The following is a 26,540-nucleotide window of genomic DNA, read 5'->3' as shown; positions in this document are numbered from 1 at the left end:
TAGTTTTCTCTTTCCAGCAGTTTCTGGGGGAAATCCCAGCCATGCCACCATCAGTACCGATCCAGCCCTGTGTCCTTGGTGCCTTTTCCCTGCATCCACAGCATTTTCCCATCACAGAGGCATCGCTGGCAGCTCTGCTTGGCCTGCAGGGGCTGCATTTTGGGGAAGGGGAGGGGGGGTCCTGGCACGCCTGTGTTGGTACCTGAGCTCCACCTGCTGAGCTGGCAAGAGCAAATTAAAAATTAGATCCACCAAAGTGCCCAAAAGAAGCGATTCCACTGCATCCCTGGAGCTCAGACACTGCCAGGGAATCCGTGCCTGGAAAGCTGAAATACCTGGAGCACGCTGGAATTTGGGGTCCTTCCCTGTGGGAAGGAGGGGGCACCCAAAGCCTCTTTTAGCTTGTCATGAAGGCAGGGAATGCACAAATGGGATACAATCCCAACTCCTCACAGCCCGGATTCCCAGCTGGGGCTGGCACATCCCTGCAGTGCTGGGCTGGCTCTTCCTTCCCCTGGAAAACCTCTTCCTTCCATGGAAAATCTCTTATTTACCCTGGAAATTCTCTTTCTTCCCCTGGAAAATCTCTTGCAAAACCTCCTATTTCCCCTGGAAAATCTCTTTCTTCCCCTGGAAAACCTCTTCCTTCCATGGGAAGATCTCTTATTTCCCCTGGAAAATCTTCTCTTTCCACTGAAAAATCTCATCCTTCCCCTGGAAAATCTCTTCCTTCCCCTGGAAAATCTCTTCCTTCCATGGGAAGATCTTTTATTTCCCCTGGAAAAATCTTCTCTTTCCACTGGAAAATCTCATCCTTCCCCTGGAAAATCTCTTCCTTCCCCTGCCTGCCTCCCTCAGTGTGTCTGGACTTGTTTATAAAAGCAGGAGTGGTCACCTCCTCTCACTTCTGCTGAGTTCCTCCACTGACTCACCCTGAATCCCTTTTCACTCTTTCCCAGCAGAATGCCCTTTTTTGGGTGTTGGGGTTTTCCTCAAGGTCTTGGTGGCCTCCTCGCAGCTTCTCCCTTCCCTGCTGTGCCCTCATCCCTCACTTTCCACTGGGGAGGTTCCAATCAGAGACTGGAAACAGTTTTCCCTCACAGAGTGGCCAGGCTGGAGTGAGCCTGAGTGAGACTGGGAAGTGTCTGGGAGTGCCAGAGGTGTCTGGATGTCACCCTTGGGGACAGGGTGTGGGTGCTGCTGGGTGGCTCTGGGGCTGTTCCCTGTCACCAGAACCGGTGTGCAGGCAGAGAAGGTGTCTTAGTGTTCCTGAAATTCATGTTTTCATCTCCTACACACTGCCTGGAAAAGTCCCCACCAAAATCTGATCCACGAGGGATCCTCGTCCACAGGAGCCTCTGGAGCCCCTCTGGAGCCAGGCTGGGAGAGCTGGGAGGGCTCCCCTGGAGAGGAGAAGCTGCAGGGAGAGCTCAGAGCCCCTGCCAGGGCCTGAAGGGGCTCCAGGAGAGCTGCAGAGGGACTGGGGACAAGGGACACAGGGACAGGAGCCAGGGAATGGCTCCCAGTGCCAGAGGGCAGGGCTGGATGGGCTCTTGGGAATCAGGAATTGTTCCCTGGCAGGGTGGGCAGGCCCTGGCACAGGGTGCCCAGAGCAGCTGTGGCTGCCCCTGCATCCCTGGCAGTGCCCAAGGCCAGGCTGGACACTGGGGCTGGAGCAGCCTGGGACAGTGGGAGGTGTCCCTGCCATGGCAGGGCTGGCACTGGGTGGGCTCTGAGGTCCGTCCCAACCCAGCGCATCCTGGGGTTCTCCCTAAATGTCACTGTTTGAGGAACTGACTCGACACCCCAAATTAAGGATGAATCTCATACACCACAACAAGGCTTTTCTCAGAAAAGCTGATGGGGCAGACAGGTCCATTCCTGCCAGAACGGGGTGTTTGTCTCTCATGAGTGGATTTCTGTTTGCTCTCATCAGGCACTGCCTGGCTGCACTTCCTCTGTCTCCTGAAGAACTGATTTCATCACAGAGTTACTGTAAATGAATCACTAAACCCTGTAAACCCTTTTTTTTTTTTTAACTTTAAGCTTCACGCCATGGTGAAATGCACACACACAATGGCTCCAAAGGCTCCAGGAAAGCCTGGCCCAGCTCTGAATTCACCAGCAACCCCAAAATCGTGCCCTGGGTCAGAAGACACAACATTCAACACAACCTAGGGAGGGAGGAGTGGCTTTTTTCCCTTCCTGATCTCTTTGTGACCTCTCCCTCTCACAGGCACAAACTGTGTCACCTGAGCCTCACAAAATCACAGAATAAATTCTGGGCTGGAAGGGACCTTACAAATCACCCGTTTAAACCCCAATCTTTTCCTGGGGTGCCATGATTTCCTTAACCCTCTGCACCTCTGCTTTAGTGTGGCACCTTCCAGGGCCCAAAGGGGCTCCAGGAGAGGGACAAGGGCTGGAGGGACAGGACACCATTCCCTGTGTCCTGTCCAGAGGGCAGGGTAAGGCTGGAAATTGGGACTAAAATGTCTATCTGAATTGGAGATGCCTCTTTACACACCTAAATAATTTCCCATCTACCTCCAAGAGGCCCCAGCTGGCACATGAGGGTCCAGATCACCCCAAAACATCAGCAGAGCCACCACAGCAAAGTCTGCAGTGGAGGGTTTGCAGCTGACCAGACCAGTGTGGGTTTTCTGTAAGAATTGTTTTCCTTTTCATGTCAGGCCACTATCAAACAACTCAGTTCTGTTTCTCTCTTCCAGAAAGGAGGTGGAAAATCCAAGCAGCAAACACCAGGAGTGGCATGGAATGAGGTCAGAGTTTGAAGAGCTTTTGTTGTAATAAGTCTGGAATTTCTTTAAGGCTTTCTGAAATGTCATTTGAATTGGACAGGGAATCCTTCTTGCTTTTCTGTCTTGTTTCAGTGTCCTGACTGAGTTACCTGTGGTTCTTTGCACACACAGAGGGACAATTGAGGAACACAAGGCAGGGACTGATTTCTCTCCCAGACCACTGGTCCTGAAATTGTTCACATCTTGATCTGCCTGATGTGGAACTGCCCCTGGGTCTGACAATGGATTCATTTCCCCTCTCTGTGTGTGTTATTTTGGGGCACTTTCCTTATCTTTTTGTAGATTCAATTTTTTTCAAGATTCTGTGCCAGAAATTCAGCTGCAGAAAAATCCCAGGATCATTGATCCCTCACTGTCTGATTTGATGTTGACTTTTCTTCCCTCTCCCTAGGCTCAAAGACAGGAAAGCCAATACACAGAATATTCCCTGAACTCCTGTAGGTTCTGCAGATTTCCTGGATTGTTGATATTATTTCCTTTCTGATTGGATGTTGCATTAAATCCAGCTCTCTCTTCCCTCTGTCTTCATTAAATCACTTTATTCTCCATTCTCCCCGGTCTCCTTAAGCTCCCAATTTTGATAAATCATCCCTCATCAAGCAGTGGTGGAAACCACATCTTCCATTCACCTTTTCTCACTTTGACCTCCCTCCTGCCAGACAGGGCCCCAGGAGAGTGATTTCTTGGGCTTTGATTTACCAGGAAGCTCCAGATAAGACAGAGCTGGGACAAAAACTCTGCCTGGGCCGAAACTAAAACCCTGCCCAAGTTTCCCCTCTGGTTTGGCACAGGGCAGTCAGGCCTGACAAGGTCTGGGATTTCTGTAAGCAGTCGTGTCCTTCAGCAGAAGGGAGGAGGGAAACCCCACTGCATCAGGCACAAGTCCCGTTCCTTTAATTTCAACTTCCTCCACGCCTCCTTCGTCAATCCAAATCTCATTAATTAAGAGATTAAACCCTCAAACCGCAGTGCCCTCTGAAGGCTCTGTTCTGCTGGGTGGTGTTGCTGGTGGTGCCACAGCCTGGCTGGGCTCCTGCCCTGCCCTGGGGCTGGGTTAAAGGATCTCTGTGCCAGCACAGGCACTCCAGGGAAATCCCAGGGCTGAGCAGAGCCTTGGCACAGGTTTCACCTTCCCCAGGGTCAGGGCAGGTCAGGCAGGGTGGCAGCAGACTGTGGTTTTTTTACTTCTTTCCTGTCAGAGTCGGGATTAAATGCTTGAGAGGCTGTTTCATGTTCAGGCTCAGATGTTTGTTAATTCTGATCTATGTTACAGTCCCACCAGCTGTGAGTTCTAGCTAACAAAGTAGAAAATGGCTCTGTCTCTACCCCTTTACAAGGTCTTTTAAGGACAAACTGTCCAATTAAGAAATGACACTAAATTATTTTTACTTTTAACCCAATACCCAACCACCCCTGGCCCACAATGAGGACTTTTCTACCCAATTACCAAACACCACCCTGAGCCGTGAAGGAGAAGGTGAAAAAGCAGGACTGGCCTCTGCCCTAAATCCTCCACCTTGCTTTGTATCCATTGCTGTGTTCTAACCCCTTAAACTCTGAGTTTTGCACGCTGTGATCTCACACCCTTCTATCCAAACTGCACCCCCACAGTCCCAGTGCTGTCCCTCAATTTTGGAGCCTTCTCCAGGCCCAGGTGAAATGCAGAGTTTGCCTGGGGGTCAGAGCCTGTGAGCACAGAGAGTCTGGAATTCCCAGAGCCCGGGGCTCCAGCAGCAGACAGGCTCTGACTTTTTTTTTTTAATGCTCCTTCCTGGAGTTCACCCTTTGTGTCAGGGTTAAAGGCTGTGAGATTCTCACCTGTTTTATTGCTGCCCCGCCCTGAAACCGCCCCGGGGCCGAGAGAGGGCAGAAATCCCCTTCTGGAGAGAGAGTTGAGCTGCAGCGAAATGCAGGGGCTGATAGGGACAGGAATCGGGATGGGGACAGGAATCGGGACAGGGATGGGGATGTTCGGGAATGAGGTGCCCAGCCCTGCCGCAGGGCTCCCACCCTCAGCCCCGCTGTTCCTGCGGTGTTTCCCTGCTCAGAAGTGCCCTGGCAGCGGTGCCGGCTCTGCTCGGGGACTCCTCCGGCAGCCGAACATGGGCTGTGTTAATTGGGGTGTTTGAGGTACCCTGACCTCGCTCGGGTTCCTCTGTGGGCAGTCCCGCTGACAGACTACTACTACTATTATTATTAATAACAATGATAATGATAATGATAATGATAATAATAATACCAGCGCATTTCCTCTCTGAAGTGTTTAAGAGAGAGAATTTTGGCTGTGTTCAGGAGACACAGGAAATCCCCCTCTGCTTCATCTGCTTTTAACCAAAGCAGTGTCGAGGCTCCCAACCCCCCCGGTCCCTGCTGTGAATTATTCAAACACAATCTCTGTGTTTTTACATCCCTTCCCAGTCCTTTGGGGGGACGCAGCACCTGCAGCGTTCTCTGTCACAACCTGCAGGTGTCACTGGAGGTGTGTGTGTCATTGTCACCAGGGCTGCAGGTGTGTGTCACTGTCACCGGGGCTGCAGGTGTGTGTGTCATTGTCACCAGGGCTGCAGGTGTGTGTCACTGTCACCGGGGCTGCAGGTGTGTGTGTCACTGTCACCAGCAGCTGCAGGTGTGTATGTCACTGTCACCAGGGCTGCAGGTGTGTGTCACTGTCACCGGGGCTGCAGGTGTGTGTGTGTCACTGTCACTGGGGCTGCAGGTGTGTGTCACTGTCACCGGGGCTGCAGGTGTGTGTCATTGTCACCAGGAGCTGCAGGTGTGTGTGTCACTGTCACCAGGGCTACAGGTGTGTGTCACTGTCACTGTCACCAGGACTGCAGGTGTGTGTGTCACTGTCACCGGGGCTACAGGTGTGTGTGTGTCACTGTCACCGGGGCTGCAGGTGTGTGTCACTGTCACCAGGGCTGCAGGTGTGTGTGTTACTGTCACCAGGGCTGCAAGTGTGTGTGTGTCACTGTCACCGGGGCTGCAGGTGTGTGTCACTGTCACCGGGAGCTGCAGGTGTGTGTGTGTCACTGTCACCGGGGCTGCAGGTGTGTGTCACTGTCACTGTCACCGGGGCTGCAGGTGTGTGTGTGTGTGTCACTGTCACCGGGAGCTGCAGGTGTGTGTGTGTCACTGTCACTGGGGCTGCAGGTGTGTGTCACTGTCACCAGGGCTGCAGGTGTGTGTGTTACTGTCACCAGGGCTGCAAGTGTGTGTGTGTCACTGTCACTGGGGCTGCAGGTGTGTGTGTTACTGTCACCAGGGCTGCAGGTGTGTGTGTCACTGTCACCGGGGCTGCAGGTGTGTGTCTGTGTGTCACTGTCACCGGGGCTGCAGGTGTGTGTGTCACTGTCACCGGGGCTGCAGGTGTGTGTCTGTGTCCCAGTGCAGCCGGAGAAACTCGTGGTGAGATGCCCTCACATCAACCACAGGGATAGGGACAGGAGAAGGGGCAGGGGCTGTGGTGGGGACAGAGACAGGGACGGGACGGACAGGGACATGGACAGAGACAGGGATGGGACAGGGACAGGGACAGGGACAGGGACAGGGACAGGGACAGAGACAGGACAAGGACAAGGACAGGGATAGGGACAGGACAAGGACAGGGGTAAGGGTGGGACAGGGATAAGGATAGGGATAGGGATAGGGATAGGGATAGGGATAGGGATAGGGATAGGGATAGGGATAGGGATAGGGATAGGGATAGGGATAGGGATAGGGATAGGGATAGGGATAGGGATAGGGATAGGGATAGGGATAGGGATAGGGATAGGGATAGGGATAGGGATAGGGATAGGGACAGCGATAGCGGCAGGGACAGCGATAGGGGCTGGGGAGGGAGGCAGGGGCAGGAAGGGACAGGGGCAGGTACCCGGGGGGGACAGGAGAAGGAGCGGGAGAGGGAGCAGGAGAAGGGGCCGGAGCCGGGCCAGAGACAAGGACAGGGGCAGGAGAAGGGGCAGGACAGGGACAGGGACCGCAGCACCGACTCCTGGGCTGCGATCTCGGCTCATCCCGGAGCCTCCAGGGCCGTCCGGGCGGGGCCGGGCCGGGCTCAGCCCCGCGGGGCGGTGACACAGGCGGTGACAGGGGCGGTGACACGGGCCGGGCGCTGGCGTTGGCAGTGCGGAGGGCGATCGTGCTGCAGCCCCAGCCCGGCCCGGCCCGGTCCGGCCCGGCCGAGCGGGGCCATGCGGGGCCGGGCCCCGCGGCTCTCCCGGGCCCCGCTCCGCTCCCGGGCCCCGCGGCTCTCCCGGGCCCCGCCGCTCTCCCGGGCCCCGCTCCGCTCCCGGGCCCCGCTCCGCTCCCCGCCGCTGCCGCTGCCGCTGCTGCCGCTGCTGCTGCTCCTGCCAGGCTCGGTGCGGGCCGCGGCCGCAGGTGGGTGCGGGGCCGGGGGTGCGGGGTTTGGGGGAACGCGGGGTTTGAGGGAATGCGGGGTTTGGGGGAATGCGGGGTTTGGGGGAATGCGGGGTTTGAGGGAATGCGGGGTTTGGGGGAATGCGGGGTTTCGGGCGATGCATACTCTGGGTGTTTTTGTGCTCTGGGTGCCTTTGGGCTCTGGGTGCCTTTAGGCACTGGATGTTTTAGGCTCTGGGGGTTTTATGCTCTGGGGGCTTTATGCCCTGGGTGACCTCAGGCTCTGGGTGCTCGGGGCTCGGTCCCTGCGGGCTCGGTGCCCGCACCGTGCCCGTCTCTCCCGTGCTTTCCCCCCGGGTTTCCGGGCCCGGAGCAGCCCCTGGGGCTCAGCCCTGCCCAGCCGGGGCTGCTGCCCCAAATCCCCGCTCTGGGCCGAGCCGGGCCGGGCTGGGCCCGCTGGGAGCCGGGGACTGTGGCTGGGGTTTGGGAGGTGGCACCGGTTCGTTCATTAAAGGCCATTTAAATGTGTGGATGGACGCGAGCTGGGGTTTAGGGTTGGTGGAAATGCTTTGCTGTTCTCCTCTGCAGCCTGGCTCGGGTGATCCCGGCCCAGGCGTGCCCTGGAGAGCCCCTCTGGGGCCAGGCTGGGAGAGCTGGGGGGGCTCACCTGGAGAGGAGAAGCTCCAGGGAGAGCTCAGAGCCCCTGCCAGGGCCTGAAGGGGCTCCAGGAGAGCTGCAGAGGGACTGGGGACAAGGGCTGCAGGGACAGGAGCCAGGGAATGGCTCCCAGTGCCAGAGGGCAGGGCTGGATGGGCTCTTGGGAATCAGGAATTGTTCCCTGGCAGGGTGGGCAGGCCCTGGCACAGGGTGCCCAGAGCAGCTGTGGCTGCCCCTGCATCCCTGGCAGTGCCCAAGGCCAGGCTGGACACTGGGGCTGGAGCAGCCTGGGACAGTGGGAGGTGTCCCTGCCATGGCAGGGGTGGGATGGGATGAGATTTGAGATCGCTCCTGACAGAAATCACTCCAGAATTGAACGAGGTATGCGTGGAATGCGGTGGCCCCTCCAGCCCTTTGGTTTTCCCTGAGCTCTGAGTGTCCCATGCCCATGTCCTGGTGTGCCCAAGGCCTGGCTGAGCAGCCTGGCACTGCTGAGCCCCGTGGGGATCTCTGCTTGTTCCAGACCAGCGTGGCTGGACTGGGGCAAACCCGGGCAGGGCTCCTGCAGTCAGCACTGCCAGCTCTCATCCCATCAGCAGCCCGGGGCTTCCCAGGGAGCTCTTGGAATCCCAGAATGGGTTGGATTGGGTTGGATTAGGTTGGGTTGGGAAGGGCCTTGTAGCTGGTCTCATTGCACCCCCTGCCATGGATAGGAATCTCCCACTCTCCCAGGTTACAGGATGAGAAGCCCCTTTGGTGCACTACAACAGCAAAAGGGCACACACAGTCCCCCAGAGCTCAGATTCGTGTTTTGCCAGTGCAGCAGAGTGGTTGTCTGGGGCTGATGCAGGGGAAGGGATGGGGAATCCCTGAGGAGCAGCAGGAGCTGGGACACGGCTGGGTCACCTGAGCCAAGCTGCTTTCACTGGCTGTGATTGTGGCTTCACACTCTGCTGTGTGAAAGCTCTGACTTGTGCTGTGAAACACCAGGAAGTCCCTGCACAGCAGGAAAAAACAATCTGAGCTTTCTCAGGCTGCTGCTCTGAAAGAACCAGCTCAGGTGGAGAGGAAGGAACCAGGCCAGGTTCCAGGTGGAAAACCCCTTCCAGGTGGAAAGGAAAGATGGGAACTCTCTGTCTATTCCTGGCTGAGGGAGTTTAGGTTCTCAAGGGTGCTCGGACCTGTGGGTGCTGTGTTTGAAGTGTTCATTTTGTTGTTTTAGGTCATGCAAATGGGGATCGGTAGGAAGTCGAGGGTGTGATTTCAGCAGTTGCAGTCGCTGCCCTGTGAGGGAGGGATCTGACAGGAATCCAGGTTTCCCTGGGTGTTGAGAAGCAGCTCCTCAGCCTCGTGGCACCCTCGTGGCAGCTCTCAGCTGCGGAGACAGGGCCGCTGAGCCCTGCAGAGGCTTTGGTGAGCTCTGTGGTGTTTTTGGCAGGGGAAGTGACTCATTTCTGAATGCAAAATAAACAGTGTGCAGTTATGGGATCCCAGACTGGGCTGGAGGGACCTCACAGCCCACCCAGTGCCACCCCTGCCATGCAGGGACACCTCCCACTGTCCCAGGCTGCTCCAGCCCCAGTGTCCAGCCTGGCCTTGGGCACTGCCAGGGGTGCAGGGGCAGCCACAGCTGCTCTGGGCACCCTGTGCCAGGGCCTGCCCACCCTGCCAGGGAACAATTCCTGATTCCCAAGAGCCCATCCAGCCCTGTCCTTCTTTGCTCTTTATTTACCTTTAAGGTGTGGTGGGAATTGGTGCTCTGGTGTTTTGTTCTCAGGGCCTCCTGGGATGTGCAGGAGGAGTGTGTGAGGTCTGAGGGCACAGATGGTGTCAGATACCTCACCACGTGCCAGACCAGCAGTGAGAGTGCAGGAGAGGATCTCTGTGACTGGAAAGTGAAAACTTCTCACCATTAAGAGGAGGCTCCTCAGGGAGATGAATGGTTTAGGAAGCTCTGAGGGATCTCCCTCAGGTTTACAAAGCTGAACAAGCCCCTTGTGGCCTAAGGCACTGCTCGAGAGCTGAGCCTAAGAAATTAAGAACAGGCCTGATTAAAGCTTGGAGAGGAACACAGGCTCAGACTGGCTGGGGTTGGGAGAGACGTTTTAGGTCACACTGTTCCACCCCTTGCCATGGGCAGGGACACCTTCCACTGTCCCAGATTGCTCCAGCCTTTCCTTGGACACTTCCAGGGATGGGGCAGCCACAGCTTTTCTTGGAAAGCTAGAGCTGAACTCCTTATTTGGTATTTTGGACTGGGGGTTTAATGCAACTTGATGTGGAAATCAAAAAGCCACAAATTTATAATGCGACCCACAAATTCCCAAGGAGGCCTGGGCCAGAATTTGACTCAAGTGCTTGATCTTCTGATCTCATGGATGTAAAAATTAACAAACTGTGTCTTAGGAGACTCTGTTCTTCAGAGTAAAAAATTCCCGGTTGTGATGTGGGGTATTTTGTCCTGGTTCATTGTCAGGCCAGGCTGGAAGGTGGAAGGTGGAAGGTGTCCCTGCCCATGGCAGGAGGTGGCACGGGGTGATCTGTAAAGTCCCCTCCAGCCCACACCATTCCCTGATTCTCCTGGTGAGAGGGAATCACTCCAGAAAAGCGCATGGATTGCAGAAGGAAAACCTTTCTCCCTGCTGGGACAGGCCATGGGGAGCTGGGCAGGTGCCCAGGGGCTCCAGGACATGTCTGGAGAGATCCCTGAGCAGCCAGGGCTGCTGGAGCCTTGTCCTTGTCCTCCAGAGCTGTTGGTTCTGCTCCTGTCTTTGGTTCCTCCCTGTCTCAGCTCCTCCTCCCTTCCCCTCAGCATCTCTTCATCTCCACCGCCCCCATTTCCCTCCTGGCTCTTTGCCTGTGGCTTGGCTGCCCTCCCTCCCTGCCCCGGCTGGCTCTGCCCTCCCAGGCCCTGTTCCAGCCCCAGCAGCTTCCTCCTCCTCCTCCTCCTGCCTGGGCTGGCCTTTTTCTGTCCCTCTCCTGGCCTTTTTCTGTCCCTCTCCTGGCCTTTTTCTGCCTCTTTCCTGTCCTTTATCTGCCTGTATCCTGTTCTTTTTCTGTCCTTTTCCTGCCCCTTTCCCTGGCCTTTTTCTGCCCCTTTCCTGTCCTTTATCTGCCTGTATCCTGTCCTTTTCCTGTCCTTTTCCTGCCCCTTTCCTGGCCTTTTTCTGCCCCTTTCCTGTCCTTTATCTGCCCCTATCCTGTTCTTTTTCTGCCACTCTCCTGTCCTTTTTTCTGCCCCTTTCCTAGCCTTTTCCTGGCCTTTTCCTGTCCCTCACACACAGCCCTTCCCTCCTGGCTGGCCCCTCCTGACTGGGAGCTCCAGGCTGATGGTGGCCTCTGCAGGGCCTGGCTCTGGGGACATCCCCAGGGCTTTCCCTGCCTCGTGAAATCAGTGCCACAGCTGGCAGGAGCTGAGCTGAGCTTCTGCAGGGCACTGCGTGTTCCTGGAGGGATTTTCTCCTGGAGGGTTTCACCTCAGCGTTCGAGGAGCTGGCAGGAGGCAGATGAGGGGCAGAAAGTGCTCGGGGTTGTGCAAAAGTGAACTGCAGATGATTGAGAGATCAGCTGCTGTCATCCCCTGGGAGAAGGGGCTGGAAAACCCTGGAGGGGCTGGAAAACCTTCCAGGAAAAAGTGTCCTGGAGGAGGGGCTGAGAGAGCTGGGAAGGGGCTGAGGCTGGAGAAAAGGAGGCTCAGGGGGGACCTTGTGGCTCTGCACAAGTCCCTGACAGGAGGGGCAGGGACAGGAGGAGAGGAAATGGCCTCAAATTGCACCAGGGGAGGCTCAGCCTGGAGATTGGGAAAGGAAATTTCCCTGGCAGAGTGGTCAGGCCTTGGGCTGAGCTGCCCAGGGAGGTTTGCAGTCACTGTCTGTGGGAGTGCTCAGGAGGAGTCTGGAGGTGGCCCTTGGGGACAGGGTTTGGGGGATGCTCGTGGGGCTGGGGTGGCACTGGGTGATCCTGAGGGGCTCCTCCAGCCCTGCTGATTCTGGAACCTTCATTTATGACTGACTGGGTGGGGTTTATGTTTTATGTTGGGCTTGATACTTTCAGCTTTATGTTCTTTATGGAATGAATGAAAACAGGGAGTTGGAATTCATGGATACAGAGAATCCCAGACTGGCTGGGGTTAGAAGGGATCTTAAATCCCACCCAGTGCCAGCCCTGCCATGGCAGGGACACCTCCCACTGTCCCAGGCTGCTCCAGCCCCAGTGTCCAGCCTGGCCTTGGGCACTGCCAGGGATGCAGGGGCAGCCACAGCTGCTCTGGGCACCCTGTGCCAGGGCCTGCCCACCTGAATGTGCCAGAGCCCCTGGAAACAGAAGGAGGAGAAAGGGAAATGGTTTTACCTGCAAAGCAGTGACAATTTAATACGTGGTGATGGAATTTGGAGACCGAGATTTGGTTACCGTGCACTGGAATGTTTCAATAATTATTTTTATTCCTCTTCTTCCTTTAGAAACCTCTCCCCATTTACCAGCACCAGAAAATGTGGAGATTTATTCCTACAACTTTCAGAGTGTGCTGAGGTGGTCTCCTGTTCCAGTGGAGAATGGCTCAGTGTTATACACAGCCCAGTACAAGACGTGAGTAGACAGCTCTAAAACCAGCTCATTTTCTTCTAATGCAGGATAACAACTGGTTTTAAAAACCCCAGAAACCCTGAAAATGAACAAGCACAGAATGACAGAATGTTTTTTGTCACAGATGTTTCTATGTATCTCCAAGAGCAGCTTCTGGTGAGTGGCAGGCCATTGGCCCAGGCCATGTCCTCTGAGCTGAGGAGAGGGGGAAGCCCTGAGGACACCCAGAAACATTGCACAGTTCTCTGAGGAATTTTAGCCTTCCCTGATCCTCTCTGGCAATTTCAATTTGCCCAGATCCCGAGGGGCTGCAGGAACTGGGAGGGCCCTGGGGTTAAAGCATAGAAAAAGGACTTTACAGTTAGAATTGTAAAGCAAGTGTGTTTTATTCCCAGCTGGGACACAGGGGGGATATCTCCTCCAGTGTGTACTTGGTGAAAACAAGGTCCAGGTTTGAACACACCCTGATCCCACAGACCCACACCTGACAGGTTTAAATGTACATAGATCCCACAGACCCACACCTGCCAGGTTTGAACACACCCTGATCCCACAGACCCACACCTGACAGGTTTAAATGTACATAGATCCCACAGACCCACACCTGCCAGGTTTAAATACAAATCATAGATCCCACAAACCCACACCTCCTCCTCCCCTGCCCATTCCCAGCCTTCTCTCCTCTGTATTCTAATTATCTGTCACACCTCCTGGCAGTGTGAATTGGAGTCTTCCTCAGGTTGATCTTTGCTTCTGGGCAGGTGCAGTGGAGGTTTGGCTGTTCTTCAGGTCACTTTGCTGTTGCCATAGATCAGGAGCTGGATTTTGCTGGATTCAAGCCACAAAGTTCTGCTTTATCGATTTTTGACAAATACCCGGGTCCTGCTCTGCTGAGTTTCAGCATTATACATCTCACCTGTATGACTTGTACCTAGCTTAATAGCTAATCCTCTATATATTCTCAGTACCAGCTGTTTCTCTACTTCTACAAAATCACTGAAAGCTGCCTCTAGAGCCCTGTATTTTTATATAAGTGTCCCCCTGTCAGGGTGTGAAGGCGCGTTGTTCTCTCGCCGGGGCTGGGTGGAGGGGGGCCCTGCAGGGCCCTGCCGTGGCTGACTGTGTTTGCTGTGCTCTGCAGAGGATTCTACGACCAGTGGAGCGGGATGGGCTGTGCCCACACCCCCCTGACCCAGTGTGGGTTCCCCCCCGAGATGAGGAGGCGGCGCTGGACGTTCGTGCTGCGCCTCAGGGCCGAGCTGGGGCCGCTGGCCTCGGCCTGGGTGCACACCCCTCCCTTCGTGGCAGACACAAACAGTGCGTGCTCCGGGGGCTCTCTGGGGAGGGGATCTTTGGGAAAAGGGTTCCTGGGCTCTCTTGTGGCAGAGGATTGAGCTGTGAGGTTGTCTGGGTTTGGAAAGGCAGGTGTCTGGTAAGGAAGGCAGGAGACTCCCTTGGAATGGAGAATGTAAACCCCCTCCCTCCCAGTTGTTATAATTTTGGAATTAAGGGGCTCTCAGGCAAAGATATGGGAATAGGAATGACAGTTCTTTACTAGGAATATTAAAAATACAAATGCAGTAGTACAAAAAAAGCAAACAAACAAAAAGCAAACCCTGCCAGGGTCAGAGCCCAGCCTGCCCCCCTGTTGGTCAGGCCCAGCCCAGCCCTCCTGCAGTGCAGCTGTGGCTCTGTGGGAGCAGAGATGATCCTGGAGCAGGGGCAGTTTCCTCTGAAGGTGCCGTGGGGTGAGATGGGTCCAGCCTTCCTCTGGGAATGCAGAGCACACAGGCTGTGCTGGGCTCTGAATGCCAGGGTTTATCCATTGGGAATGCAGAGCACACAGGCTGGGCTGGGCTCTGAATGCCAGGGTTTATCCAGGTGGGAATGCAGAGCACACAGGCTGTGCTGGGCTCTGAATGCCAGGGTTTATCCAGGTGGGAATGCAGAGCACACAGGCTGTGCTGGGCTCTGAATGCTAGGGTTTATCCAGGTGGGAATGCAGAGCACACAGGCTGTGCTGGGCTCTGAATGCCAGGGTTTATCCAGGTGGGAATGCAGTGCACACAGGCTGTGCTGGGCTCTGAATGCCAGGGTTTATCCAGGTGGGAATGCAGAGCACACAGGCTGTGCTGGGCTCTGAATGCCAGGGTTTATCCAGGTGGGAATGCAGAGCACACAGGCTGTGCTGGGCTCTGAATGCCAGGGTTTATCCAGGTGGGAATGCAGAGCACACAGGCTGTGCTGGGCTCTGAATGCCAGGGTTTATCCAGGTGGGAATGCAGAGCACACAGGCTGTGCTGGGCTCTGAATGCCAGGGTTTATCCAGGTGGGAATGCAGAGCACACAGGCTGTGCTGGGCTCTGAATGCCAGGGTTTATCCATTGGGAATGCAGAGCACACAGGCTGTGCTGGGCTCTGAATGCCAGGGTTTATCCAGGTGGGAATGCAGAGCACACAGGCTGTGCTGGGCTCTGAATGCCAGGGTTTATCCAGGTGGGAATGCAGAGCACACAGGCTGTGCTGGGCTCTGAATGCCAGGGTTTATCCAGGTGGGAATGCAGAGCACACAGGCTGTGCTGGGCTCTGAATCCCAGGGTTTATCCAGGTGGGAATGCTGGGCTCCTCCCCTGGGTGCAGCATCTCCCATGGATGATGGAATTGGATCAGGCCTGCAGGGAGCCTCGGTGGCCCATGGACAGCAGAGATCCCCTGCAGGGAGGATGGGTCCTGGAAGGGATAAAGAGCCCTGCCCCAGCTGGGTTGAACTGCTGGCCAGTGACAGAAAACACCTTCCCCCTCCCCTCTGGAGCCATGAAGAAAGGAACACTCCCCAGGCAGTTTCAGCAGATGGGATTATTATTGTTATAATTGTTGTTATTATTATTGTTATAGGATACACCTTGCACTGAAGCCAGGACATACATCCACAAAGGCTCTGAGCCCAGGGTTTGGCTCTGCTCTGCTGTCCCAGGTGACACCAGAGAAACTCCTGAGCCTCCTGGGGTGCCTGAGCCTTCACAGAGCCACAGTGCTCTTTTGCTGGAGGGTTTTCCATGTTCTCATTCCCCACTTAGCTGGCCCACACAGAAACAAACACAAACTCTGGGGCTTGTGGCAGTCTGAGGCAAAACCACCTCCTTCAGCTGGGCAGATCCTTTTCTGATAAATTGTCCTGATAAATATAAATTACCCTGACAGGTTGTGCTGGTTTTGCACTGATTAAAGAGAGCTGTGGCCAAAACCAATTAATGACTGGCTTTGAATGTTGACAGCCTGATTAACCAATTAAATATGGGGCTACGCCTCTGGACTACACAGGTTAAAAATCAGAGGATATACACAGGCATAAATGGTTCAGATAAATATAAATTGTTTACACCATAGTGTAAAAGTGTCAAAGCCACACTTTAAATCACAGAGTGGTTTGGGTTGGAGGGACCTCAGAGCCCACCCAGTGCCAGCCCTGCCATGGCAGGGACACCTCCCACTGTCCCAGGCTGCTCCAGCCCCAGTGTCCAACCTGGCCTTGGACAGGGGCAGCCACAGCCCCTCTGCTGGAACCAGTGTGGTGCTGCTGTTCTAAGATCTGCTCTCTGCCTTGCTGTGCTTGGTTTTAGGATTAGGAAAAAAGTCCAGGTTAAAAAGTGCCTTTGAAACGGGAGCTCAGCAGAGGAATGCATTTATGGACTCCTCAGTTCCTGATCTCCCAGACCTGCTGAGGGGCAGTCACGGTCCAGGCTCCAGTCTGATACCTCCCCTGCTTCCAAATCTGGATTTTCTCTGGCAGCAGAGTGAGGAAATGCCTGAGCCCCGCCTGAACACTGGCGTGTCCCCAGGCTGTGGGGTGGGATTGGCAGGGGGATCCTCGGGAGGCTGGGACAGCTCTGAGCTGAGGGGAATGTGGGACAAAGCAGAGGCTTGGGTGGGAGAGGAGGAACATTCTGGAGTCACTCTTGTGGCACTGCCCTGGAGATCAGCTCCCAAAAACCAAGGCTCTTCTTCAGTGCTTGGATCAGAGTCACTGGACTGGAGGCACAGTGAGGAACTGGTCCATGCAAGGATGAATTTTGCTGGTAATGAGTTCTTCTGACAGCACTCTGTTGGTATTTTTCATGATTTACACCTTGGAGCTCTTCCCAAAAGGAAGTCACCATGCTTGTCCTAATGGACACATGGAAACATCAAAGCCAGGAGGGGAATACTCCTTATTCCTCTTCCCATCCAGGGACCAAACAGTGGGGTTTGGGGAACATGGAAGGGAGGGCAGGCTGGTCAAAGGAAAAGAAAAGATAATGATTTTATGGCCGGTATCTGTAGACAAACAGAGACGCTTCTGAGCACTAACTGTTGGTTAATATTTACTGATTTGGCAGGAAAAGTTAAGCAAATATTGTAACTGTAACTGTAACTAATTGAGTACATGAGGAAATGCTTTCCCTTTCTTAAGCAAAAGCTGTTGATGTTTGGGGTGTTTGCTGAGAGGGTCCAGGGCAGGGAAGGAGCTGGGAAATGGCTGGAGAATTCCTGAGGGAGCTGGGAAGGGGCTGAGGCTGGAGAAAAGGAGGCTCAGGGGGACCTTGTGGCTCTGCACAAGTCCCTGACAGGAGGGGACAGCCGGGGGGGTCGGGCTGTGCTCCAGGAACAGGGACAGGAGGAGAGGGAACGGCCTCAGGCTGGGCCAGGGGAGGCTCAGCTTGGGCAGCAGCAGGAATTTGCCCATGGAAAGGGAGCTCAGGCCTTGGCAGGGGCTGCCCAGGGAGCTTTGGAGTGCCCATCCCTGCAGGTGTCCCAGCAAGGGCTGGAGGTGGCCCTGAGTGCTCTGGGCTGGGGACAAGGTGGGCCTGGGGCACAGCTGGCACTGCCTGGGCTGGGAGGGCTTTTCCAGCCCCTGGGATTTGGGATTGTGGGGAGCTGGAGCTGTGCACCCCAGGGTTTCCCTGCTCTCTCTGTTTGCTTGCAGCCACCCTGGGCCCCCCCAGGGTGAACAGGGTGAGTGCCAGCCCTGACTCTCTGCTCATCAGCCTCAGCCCCCCCTTCCCCCCTGAGCCCGGGGACCTCCTCCAGTACCTCGTGTCCTACTGGGAGAACAGCACCGGTGCCATGGGAAAGGTAAGAATTGGGATTTGTTCCTGGGGGACTCAGGGGAGGGAGGCAGTGTCTCCTGGCAGGTGGGGGCAGGAAATCTGTGTTCTGTGCCCTGCAAGGGTCTCCACCTGGGCTCCTGAGGAAAGGCTTCTGGCCTTGGCACAGGGATTGCTGCACTGCCAAACTCAGGAACTTCTTTCCTCTGCATGGGAAGGATTAAATCCCTCTGCAGAGCCGGGGAGAGAGTTGGTGCCAAAGGTGACTTTTGATTGCAGTTTTCTCAGGCAGTTTGGAGAACTCTGGAATCTCCCTGCTCCTTTACTGTGCTGGCAGCTGCAGGAGCAGCTGCTGGGCCTGATGTGCCTGACCCCGGGCAGGGAGAGGAGGAGGTGTCAGGAACACACTGGGATGAGCTGTTCATCCTGAGGATGGGGATTAAATGCTCCAGACAGTATTTCTTGTTTGGACTCAGATGTTTATTCATTCTTATCTCTGTTACAGTCTCACAAACTGTGAGTGCTACAGCACTTCTGCTAACAAACTGAAAATGGCCCCATCTCTTTCTCTACAAGGCCTTTTAAGGATAAACTGTCCAATTAAGAAATGACACCTCAATTATTTTTGCTTTTAACCCAATACCCAACCACCCCTGGCCCACAATGAGGACTTTTCTACCCAATTACCAAACACCCCCCAGAGCCGTGAAGGAGAAGGTGAAAAAGCAGGACTGGCCTCTGCCCTAAATCCTCCACCTTGCTTTCTATCCATTGCTGTGTTCTAACCCCTTAAACTCTGAGTTTTGCACGCTGTGATCTCACACCCTTCTATCCAAACTGCACCCCCACAGTCCCAGTGCTGTCACTCAATTTTGGAGCCTTCTCCAGGCCCAGGTGAAATGCAGAGTTTGCCTGGGGGTCAGAGCCTGTGAGCACAGAGAGTCTGGAATTCCCAGAGCCCAGGTTCCAAGAGCTCAGAGCTTTTGGGATCATTTTGTGCTCCTGCTGCTGCCTGGGGCCCTGGCCAGAGGTGCAGGGGAGGTATTAAGTCAGGCTTAAAAAAACCCAAAACCACAAATTAAGAAAAGAGGAAGAAGCTTCTAAATGACGTCAATCTGAAGTCAAACATTCAAAACACAGAAGCAAAAAAAAAAAAGTATTTAGAACCTCCGTTTTCTTCAAAGTTCTTTGATAAATTGTCTCCACTTCCTTCCTGCCCTGCAGCAGTGTGTTTTTCTCACACAGAACACCTTCATGTGTTAGCCAGGAAAGGAGGCACTGTGCTTTCAATTTCCCCTCCTCGTCCCTGGGTTTTGCTCCCTGCCTGAGCTGCTGCAGCAAAATTCCCAGGAAAACTGAGATATTCCACTGCTTCTGTTATTTGGGAAAGCTGAGCGAGGAAAAATAAAATTCGGACTTCTTGAATGAGAAACTTAAATGGGGGAGGGATATTTGTGCTGAAAACCAGGCTGGTTTTTGCAGTAACACCTTTTTTTGTTGTGTGTGTCTTTTCAACAGAACCTAAGTGAAAGCAAGACACTATTCCAGATTGGAAATCTGAAGGAATCAACACTTTATTGCTTCAGCGTTCAAGTGCAGCTGAAGATCTTCTCAGGTCACTTGTTCGGAGAGCGGAGTGCCCCAGAGTGTCACAGGACCACCCTCAGTGGTATGGAATGGGAGTGGGATTGTTGTGTGCAGTGGGATGGGCTGGGACACCAGTCCTGGGCTGCCCCTGCACACCCAGCTTGTCAGGAATGCTGGGGGCACCCAGGGGAGATCACACCTGGCATTAGTGCCAGAAGAATCAGGGATTTCCAGCCAGGGATGGAGGCTCTGTGTGGTTCCTTCTCCTTCTGCTTCATAATCCTGCTGTAAAATGGGAAAATGGGGAAAATGGAGCTGCTCCAGGGCTGAGCCCCTCTGGAGCCAGGCTGGGAGAGCTGGGGGGGCTCCCCTGGAGAGGAGAAGCTCCAGGGAGAGCTCAGAGCCCCTGCCAGGGCCTGAAGGGGCTCCAGGAGAGCTGCAGAGGGACTGGGGACAAGGGACAGAGGGACAGGAGCCAGGGAATGGCTTCCAGTGCCAGAGGGCAGGGCTGGATGGGCTCTTGGGAATCAGGAATTGTTCCCTGGCAGGGTGGGCAGGCCCTGGCACAGGGTGCCCAGAGCAGCTGTGGCTGCCCCTGCATCCCTGGCAGTGCCCAAGGCCAGGCTGGACACTGGGGCTGGAGCAGCCGGGGGCAGTGGGAGGTGTCCCTGCCATGGCAGGGGTGGCACTGGGTGGGATTTGAGGTCCCTCCAACTCAAACCATTCCATTATTCCATAAATATGAACCTGCCATGTGTATTTGGATTTTTTTCCTTCTTTTCCAGAGGCAACCCGAGCTGGATACATCATCCCCCTGTTCATCTTGGGGTTCATCTTTGTAAACCTGGTGGTCTTTGGTCTTCTGCTTCTGTGGAAATACCACGAAAAAATCAAACATTGGGCTCAGCCACCTCTGCAAATCCCGTCACACTTCCGAGAGGTGCGTGGGGACCTTGGGGGTTTCTCCTGTGGAAGAGAAACTCGGGGGGGCATCACCAGCAGCAGTTCTTGCTGAGCAGGAATAAACAAGCCATGTCTCAGAATGTGCCTTTTCTGGTTGTCATCTCCCACCTCTTTCCTGTTTTGCTGGGCTGAAGGGTCTTTCCTGTGCCCTGGGGGAATCCCAGGCCTGGCTGCTCCTGGCTCTGCTCCTCTTTCCCTGCTCCTCCCGGCCTGGGGCTGCACTGGAGCCGGGGCTCAGCAGGATCTGCAAAAGCAAACCCAGATTATTTTTGATTTCCAAACCCTGACTCTTTGTTTGGGCGCCTCGGGGTGATCTCAAGGGGATGTTGCTGGGCATTTCCTCTTTTTATTCTTTTTTTTTAGCAGGACTCAGATGAACAGCTCAGTCCTGCTGGGAGCTCAGACATTTCTGGGCTGAACCTCGTGCTTTCAGCCCTGCTCCTCTTCCTCTTTTACCCTTGCACAAGCAGCAGCCCTTAAGCAAAGCTTTGATTTAAAATGTCTTATTCAGCATAAAATTCTGGTTTTTTCAAACCTTTATTTCAAACCTTTATAAAGATGAATATTTTGTCTCTGTCAGTGGCAGTCCTGTGGTTCTGGAAGGGGATTCTCAGCTTTTTGCAGCCCTGGGGTGAAGGAACCCAGAGTAAATAATTTTTTGTCTTCAGCTGCGATTTCACAGGGGTCACTTGTCAAGTGAAGTGCATCTCATTTAGGGGAAAAAATCCATCTGCATGGTGTTAAAATGGCCAAAAAATCCTTGTACAGGGCTTAAAATAATGGAAAATCCTTGTACAATGATTGAAATAGTAAAAAATCCCCACTGTAATTACATTAAAATAGTAAGATATCCTTGTACAGGGTATTAAAATAATAATAATAATAATAAAATCCTTGTACAGGGCTTAAAAGAATGGAAAAATCCTTGTACAATGATTGAAATAGTAAAAAATCCCTGCTGTAATTACATTAGAATAGTAAGATATCTTTGTACAGGGTATTAAAATAATAATAATAATTTAAAAATCCTTGTACAGGGTATTAAAATAGTAAAAAAATTCCTTGCACAAGGTATTAAAATAATAATAATAAAAAAATCCTAGTACAGGGTGTTAAAATAGTAAAAACATATCCTTATGCAGGGTATTAAAATAGCAAAAAAAATTGTGTAGGGTATTAAAATAATTAAAAACTCCTTGTAGAAGATATCTAAATAATTGATAAATAATTTCACGGGGTATTAAGGGTAAAAAAATCCCTGTAAGGATATTAAAATAGTAAAATACTCTTTTACAGGGTATTAAAATAGTAAAAAAATCTTTGTACAGGGCATTAAAATAATGGAAAAATCCTTGTACAACGATTGAAATAGTGAAAAAACCCTGCTGTAATTACATTAGAATAGTAAGATATCCTTGTACAGGGCATTAAAATAATAATAATAATAAAAAAATCCTTGTACAGGGTATTAAATAGTAAAAACATATCCTTGTGCAGGGTATTAAGACAGTAAAAAAATTGTGTAGGGTATTAAAATAATTAAAAACTCCTTGTACAAGATATCTAAATAATTGATAAATAATTTCACGGGGTATTAAGAGTAAAAAAATCCTTGTAAGTATGTTAAAATAGTAAAATACTCTTTTATGGGGTATTAAAAGAGTAAAAAAATCTTTGTACAAGGTTTTAATATTGTAAAAAATCCTTGTGCAGGGTATTAGAATAATAATAGAAATCCTTCTGCAGGCTCTTAAAACAGGAAGAAATTGTGTAGGGTATTAAAATAACTAAAAATCCTTGTACAGGGTATTAAAATAATGAAAAAATAATTGTGCAGGCTGTTAAAAGAGTAAAAAATCTGTGTATAGGGGATTAAAATAATAATTTAAAAATCCTTGTACAGGGTATGAAAATAGTGAAAAAAATCTTTGTAGAGAGTATTAATATAGTAAAAAAATCCTTGTACAGGGGATTAATAGTAAAATAATCCTTGTACTGGGTATTAAAACAGTAAAATATCCCTTGTACAGGGTATTAAAATAATAAGAATAAAAAGGTCCTTGTAGAGAGCAATAAAATAGTAAGAAAGTCCTTGTATAGGGTATTAAAATACCTATATTAAACTATATTAAATTAAAATAGTTTTAAAAATGCTCTAAGTTTTAAAATAACATTAAAAATAACTGTACAGGGTCTTAATAATAATAATAAAAATGTGCTGGGTATTAAAATAATAATTACAAAAAGAATGGTGCAGGGTATTTGAGCAGTGCAGCCTGTCATGGAAAGGACCTGCAAGGACTGGGGCTCATCCTGTGCTCTGGGGAATTTTCCAGATTAAGGAGCAGCAGTAGTGGAGGTCACAGACAGGAAAAAAAGGGAAGGGCAGAGTGTTTAAAATGTGAATTTCTAAGGGGATCAGCCTGGGATGGGGCAGGACACAGGAAAAGAAGGGAACTTGCAGAGTGTTTAAAATGTGGATTTCTAAGGGGATCAGCCTGGCATGGGGCAGGAAAAGGAAAAGAAGGGAAAGGGAAGGGCAGAGTGTTTAAAATGTGGATTTCTAAGGGGATCAGCCTGGGATGGGACAGGACACAGGAAAAGGAAAAGAAGGGAAGGGCAGAGTGCTTAAAATGTGGATTTCTAAAGGGATCAGCCTGGGATGGGGCAGGACACAGGAAAAGGAAAAGGAAAAAAAAGGAAAGGGCAGAGTGTTTAAATGTGGATTTCTAAAGGAATCAGCCTGGCATGGGGCAGGACACAGGAAAAGGAAAAGGAAAAGAAGGGAAAGGGAAGGGCAGAGTGTTTAAAATGTGGATTTCTAAGGGGATCAGCCTGGGATGGAGCAGGAAAAGGAAAAGAAGGGAAAGGGAAGGGCAGAGTGTTTAAAATGTGGATTTCTAAGGGGATCAGCCTGGGATGGAGCAGGACACAGGAAAAGGAAAAGAAGGGAAGGGCAGAGTGTTTAAATGTGAATTTCTAAGGGGATCAGCCGGGGATGGGACAGGACACTGACAGGAAAAGAAGGGAAGGGCAGAGTGTTTAAATGTGGATTTCTAAGGGGATCAGCCTGGGATGGGGCAGGACACAGGAAAAGAAGGGAAAGGCAGAGTGTTTAAAATGTGAATTTCTAAAGGGATCAGCCTGGGATGGGGCAGGACACAGGAAAAGGAAAAGGAAAAGGAAAAGAAAGGAAAGGGCAGAGTGTTTAAATGTGGATTTCTAAAGGAATCAGCCTGGCATGGGGCAGGACACAGGAAAAGAAGGGAAGGGCAGAGTGTTTAAAATGTGGATTTCTAAGGGGATCAGCCTGGGATGGAGCAGGACACAGGAAAAGGAAAAGAAGGGAACTTGCAGAGTGTTTAAAATGTGGATTTTTAAGGGGATTAGCCTGGCATGGGACAGGACACTGACAGGAAGAGAAGGGAAGGGCAGAGTGTTTAAATGTGAATTTCTAAGGGGATCAGCCGGGGATGGGACAGGACACAGGAAAAGAAGGGAAGGGCAGAGTGTTTAAAATGTGAATTTCTAGAGGGATCAGCCTGGCATGGGGCAGGACACAGGAAAAGGAAAAGAAGGGAACTTGCAGAGTGTTTAAAATGTGAATTTCTAAGGGGATCAGCCTGGGATGGGACAGGACACAGGAAGAGAAGGGAACTTGCAGAGTGTTTAAAATGTGAATTTCTAGAGGGATCAGCCTGGGATGGGGCAGGACACAGGAAAAGAAGGGAACTTGCAGAGTGTTTAAAATGTGAATTTCTAGAGGGATCAGCCTGGGATGGGGTAGGACACAGGAAAAGTAGGGAAAGGGAAGGGCAGAGTGCTTAAATGTGAATTTCTAAGGGGATCAGCCTGGGATGGAGCAGGACACAGGAAAAGAGGGGAACTTGTAGAGTGTTTAAAATGTGGATTTTTAAGGGGATTAGCCTGGCATGGGACAGGACACTGACAGGAAGAGAAGGGAACTTGCAGAGTGTTTAAATGTGGATTTCTAAGGGGATCAGCCTGGGATGGGACAGGACACAGGAAAAGAGGGGAACTTGCAGAGTGTTAAAATGTGAATTTCTAAGGGGATCAGCCCCTCTCCTGCCAGCCACGGGAGGGGATTGCTGAGGCACTGAAGGCAGCTCTGGGGGAACTCCTGTGGGTTTGCAGGACCATCCTGGGCCTCCCCCAGCAGGAGCTGAGTGTCAGGGGGCAGAAAAGCCAAGCTGAGGTTTGCCTGTGTCTGGAATTGGCTGCAGTGGAGCTGGTTGGACTTTTGGAAAAGTCACCCCGTGGTTCATTAGCAGAGAAAGCAGAGCCTTAATTGAAACCTCAGATTTAATTTGTCCCACTTTTCTAAAGCTCCTTGCTTTGATTGCCATCCTTTATTTGATTTACTGCCGTCCTTTATTTGATTTATTCCCATCCTTTATTTGATTTATTGCCATCCTTTATTTGGTTTATCACCCTTGGGAAGCTGCTGAGTTATTTTTGGCGGGCAGGGAGCAGAGGGGCCTCAGGGGCAGAATGTCAGGGGGTTGCTGGTGACAGGAGCTGCAGCCCCCATGGCCTGGCCCTGATCTAGGCAGGATCCCCCTGCCCCAGCTGCTGCATTCTGCAGCTGAGCAGCTCCAGCTGGGACATCAGCAAGGGGTTTGTTCCCAGCTCCATGGAATTTGCTTGAACTGACATGGAAAGTTTAGCCAAAATTTATTAAAGAAAAAGCCAAACCAAACACCCAGCTAGGAACTGCAGCTGCTGTAATTACTTAAAGGGATATTGGAGGGATAATTTATTTCTTTTCCCCCACAGTAACAATAATTTTTTTTAACATTCTGACAGGGAGCTAACATGGTGTTTTGTGTTTTTTCCCAGTTCCTGAGGGACCCTGGCTTGGCTGGCTTGGAGGAGCTGTGCAGCCCTGCTGAGGAGGAGCCCCAGGCTCTGGTGGTCGGAGAAGGAAGGGACCTGGAGGGAGAGGAACCCTCAGCCAGCACCTCCAGGGACAGGGCAGCCACGGAGGGGCCACCCCAGTGAGGTCACCTGCCCCAGGACTGCCCACGGTGCTCCCACGATGTGGCTGCTGCCAGGACAGTCCTGAACGTGGAGTTTGGGGTCACAGGACAATCCTGAATGTGGAGTTTGGGGTCACAGGACAGTCCTGAGCGTGGAGTTTGCGGTCACAGGACAATCCTGAATGTGGAGTTTGGGGTCACAGGACAGTCCTGAATGTGGAGTTTGGGGTCACAGGACAGTCCTGAACATGGAACTGGGATCACAGGACAATCCTAAATGTGGACCCTGATGCTCCTGAGGCCTCTGCCCAGCTCCTGCCACTCCCTGCTCTGCCAGAAGCACTGAGAAGAGGGAGCATGGAAGAGAAAGGAAAGGAAAGGAACACTAAATTGCCAGAGGTGGATACAAATTCCCACCCCAGCCTGGAGGGATAACTGCACTTTACTGATGTGGGATTACCTGGGATCTTTCGGGGAGTGCAGAGCTGCAGTGGGAATTCCACTTATCCTGGATTTGTTTCTGTTGGCAATAATACTCCCATTATACCCACCCCAGCCTGCTTTCCTGAGTCATTTTAAGTGCAGGACAAACTAAAAAGAGATTTGTGAGTACTTTCCTTGGGATGAACCTGTGCCAAGAAGAGAGGTCTGCTCCTGCTTCCTCCCACCCTCCTGGAGGCATTAATCTGCTCCTGCAGCCAACCCAGGCCCTGCACACCACAAAGGACCTGCAAAGAATTTTGCTCCAAGTTTTTACAACGTGTTTCAGTCACTGTCAGACACTAAAAGCTCTTGTTGACCATCAGCAGAAGAGAAGTTGACTGAGCGTTCTGGGTTTAGTGCCTTAAAGCAGAAGAGCCCAAGTTAAACCCCACCCTGTGGGGTCTGGAGTGTCAATAAAGCACAAAGAACAAGAGAACCTCTTCTGTACTAAAATGATGGAGTTGTTGGATTTTTTTTTCTGGGTTTGATACCAATTGTTTAAAAAAGCAGTAAGAAATGTGTTTTTTTGTTTGAAGTGTCTGGCAGAGCTGGGTGCCTCTGTCTCAGCCTTTCCAGGAACACGCCAGGCCAGCAGCTGCCAAAAGCTGCATCAGGTTCCTGGTGGAACAGATCTGATCCCTGGGGATTAGACACAGGGAGCTCCAGGGAAGCCTGACTCATGTGGGAATTGTCACTTCAGCACCAGATCTGCTTTCATCACCTGGAGGCTGGGCTGGGAACAAAGGGGGGAACAGCTCACAAAAAGGGACAGCCAAACTCACCCAAAGGGCAGAAATGAGGTTAAAACCCCCTGGGAATATCTGCATGTATTCCTGAACAAACCCTGCACTGGACTCGTGGTGTTAAATAGTTTTACACAATTAAAAAGCATTTACTGTGAGTAACTCCAGGGTGGTTGTCACTGAGCCCTCCTGGCCCCTTGGCTTGTGCTGGAACTGCCAGAGGTGTAAAAGTGCCCTCTGGCACTGGGAGCCATTCCC

The 26,540-nt window shown here is 52.1% G+C and overlaps 1 protein-coding gene across 1 annotated transcript; it reads left to right on the top strand.

Moving 5' to 3' along the window:
• Nucleotides 1-6,903: 6,903 nt before the first annotated feature.
• IFNGR2 (interferon gamma receptor 2) lies at nucleotides 6,904-26,438 on the top strand. Its single transcript, XM_063393301.1, has 7 exons — nucleotides 6,904-7,202; nucleotides 12,299-12,425; nucleotides 13,564-13,739; nucleotides 17,386-17,534; nucleotides 19,025-19,175; nucleotides 19,879-20,033; nucleotides 24,917-26,438. Exons 1-7 carry the CDS (start codon nucleotides 7,016-7,018, stop codon nucleotides 25,076-25,078), a joined length of 1,107 nt encoding a protein of 368 aa, XP_063249371.1. The 5' UTR covers nucleotides 6,904-7,015; the 3' UTR covers nucleotides 25,079-26,438.
• Nucleotides 26,439-26,540: the final 102 nt, after the last annotated feature.

This window comes from Prinia subflava, chromosome 3, assembly GCF_021018805.1.
Source record: "Prinia subflava isolate CZ2003 ecotype Zambia chromosome 3, Cam_Psub_1.2, whole genome shotgun sequence".
Lineage (NCBI taxonomy): Eukaryota > Metazoa > Chordata > Aves > Passeriformes > Cisticolidae > Prinia > Prinia subflava.
This window is presented reverse-complemented; position numbering and strand designations above follow the sequence as displayed.

What these genes read in the sequence shown, in the direction of transcription:
- IFNGR2 (XM_063393301.1), top strand. Translation starts at nt 7,016, where the DNA reads ATGCGGGGCCGGGCCCCGCGGCTCTCCCGGGCCCCGCTCCGCTCCCGG. An exon ending in CTTCGTGGCAGACACAAACA is followed by an intron (nt 13,740 to 17,385) that starts GTGCGTGCTCCG and finishes GTTTGCTTGCAG; the next exon opens with CCACCCTGGGCCCCCCCAGG. An exon ending in TCCCGTCACACTTCCGAGAG is followed by an intron (nt 20,034 to 24,916) that starts GTGCGTGGGGAC and finishes GTTTTTTCCCAG; the next exon opens with TTCCTGAGGGACCCTGGCTT.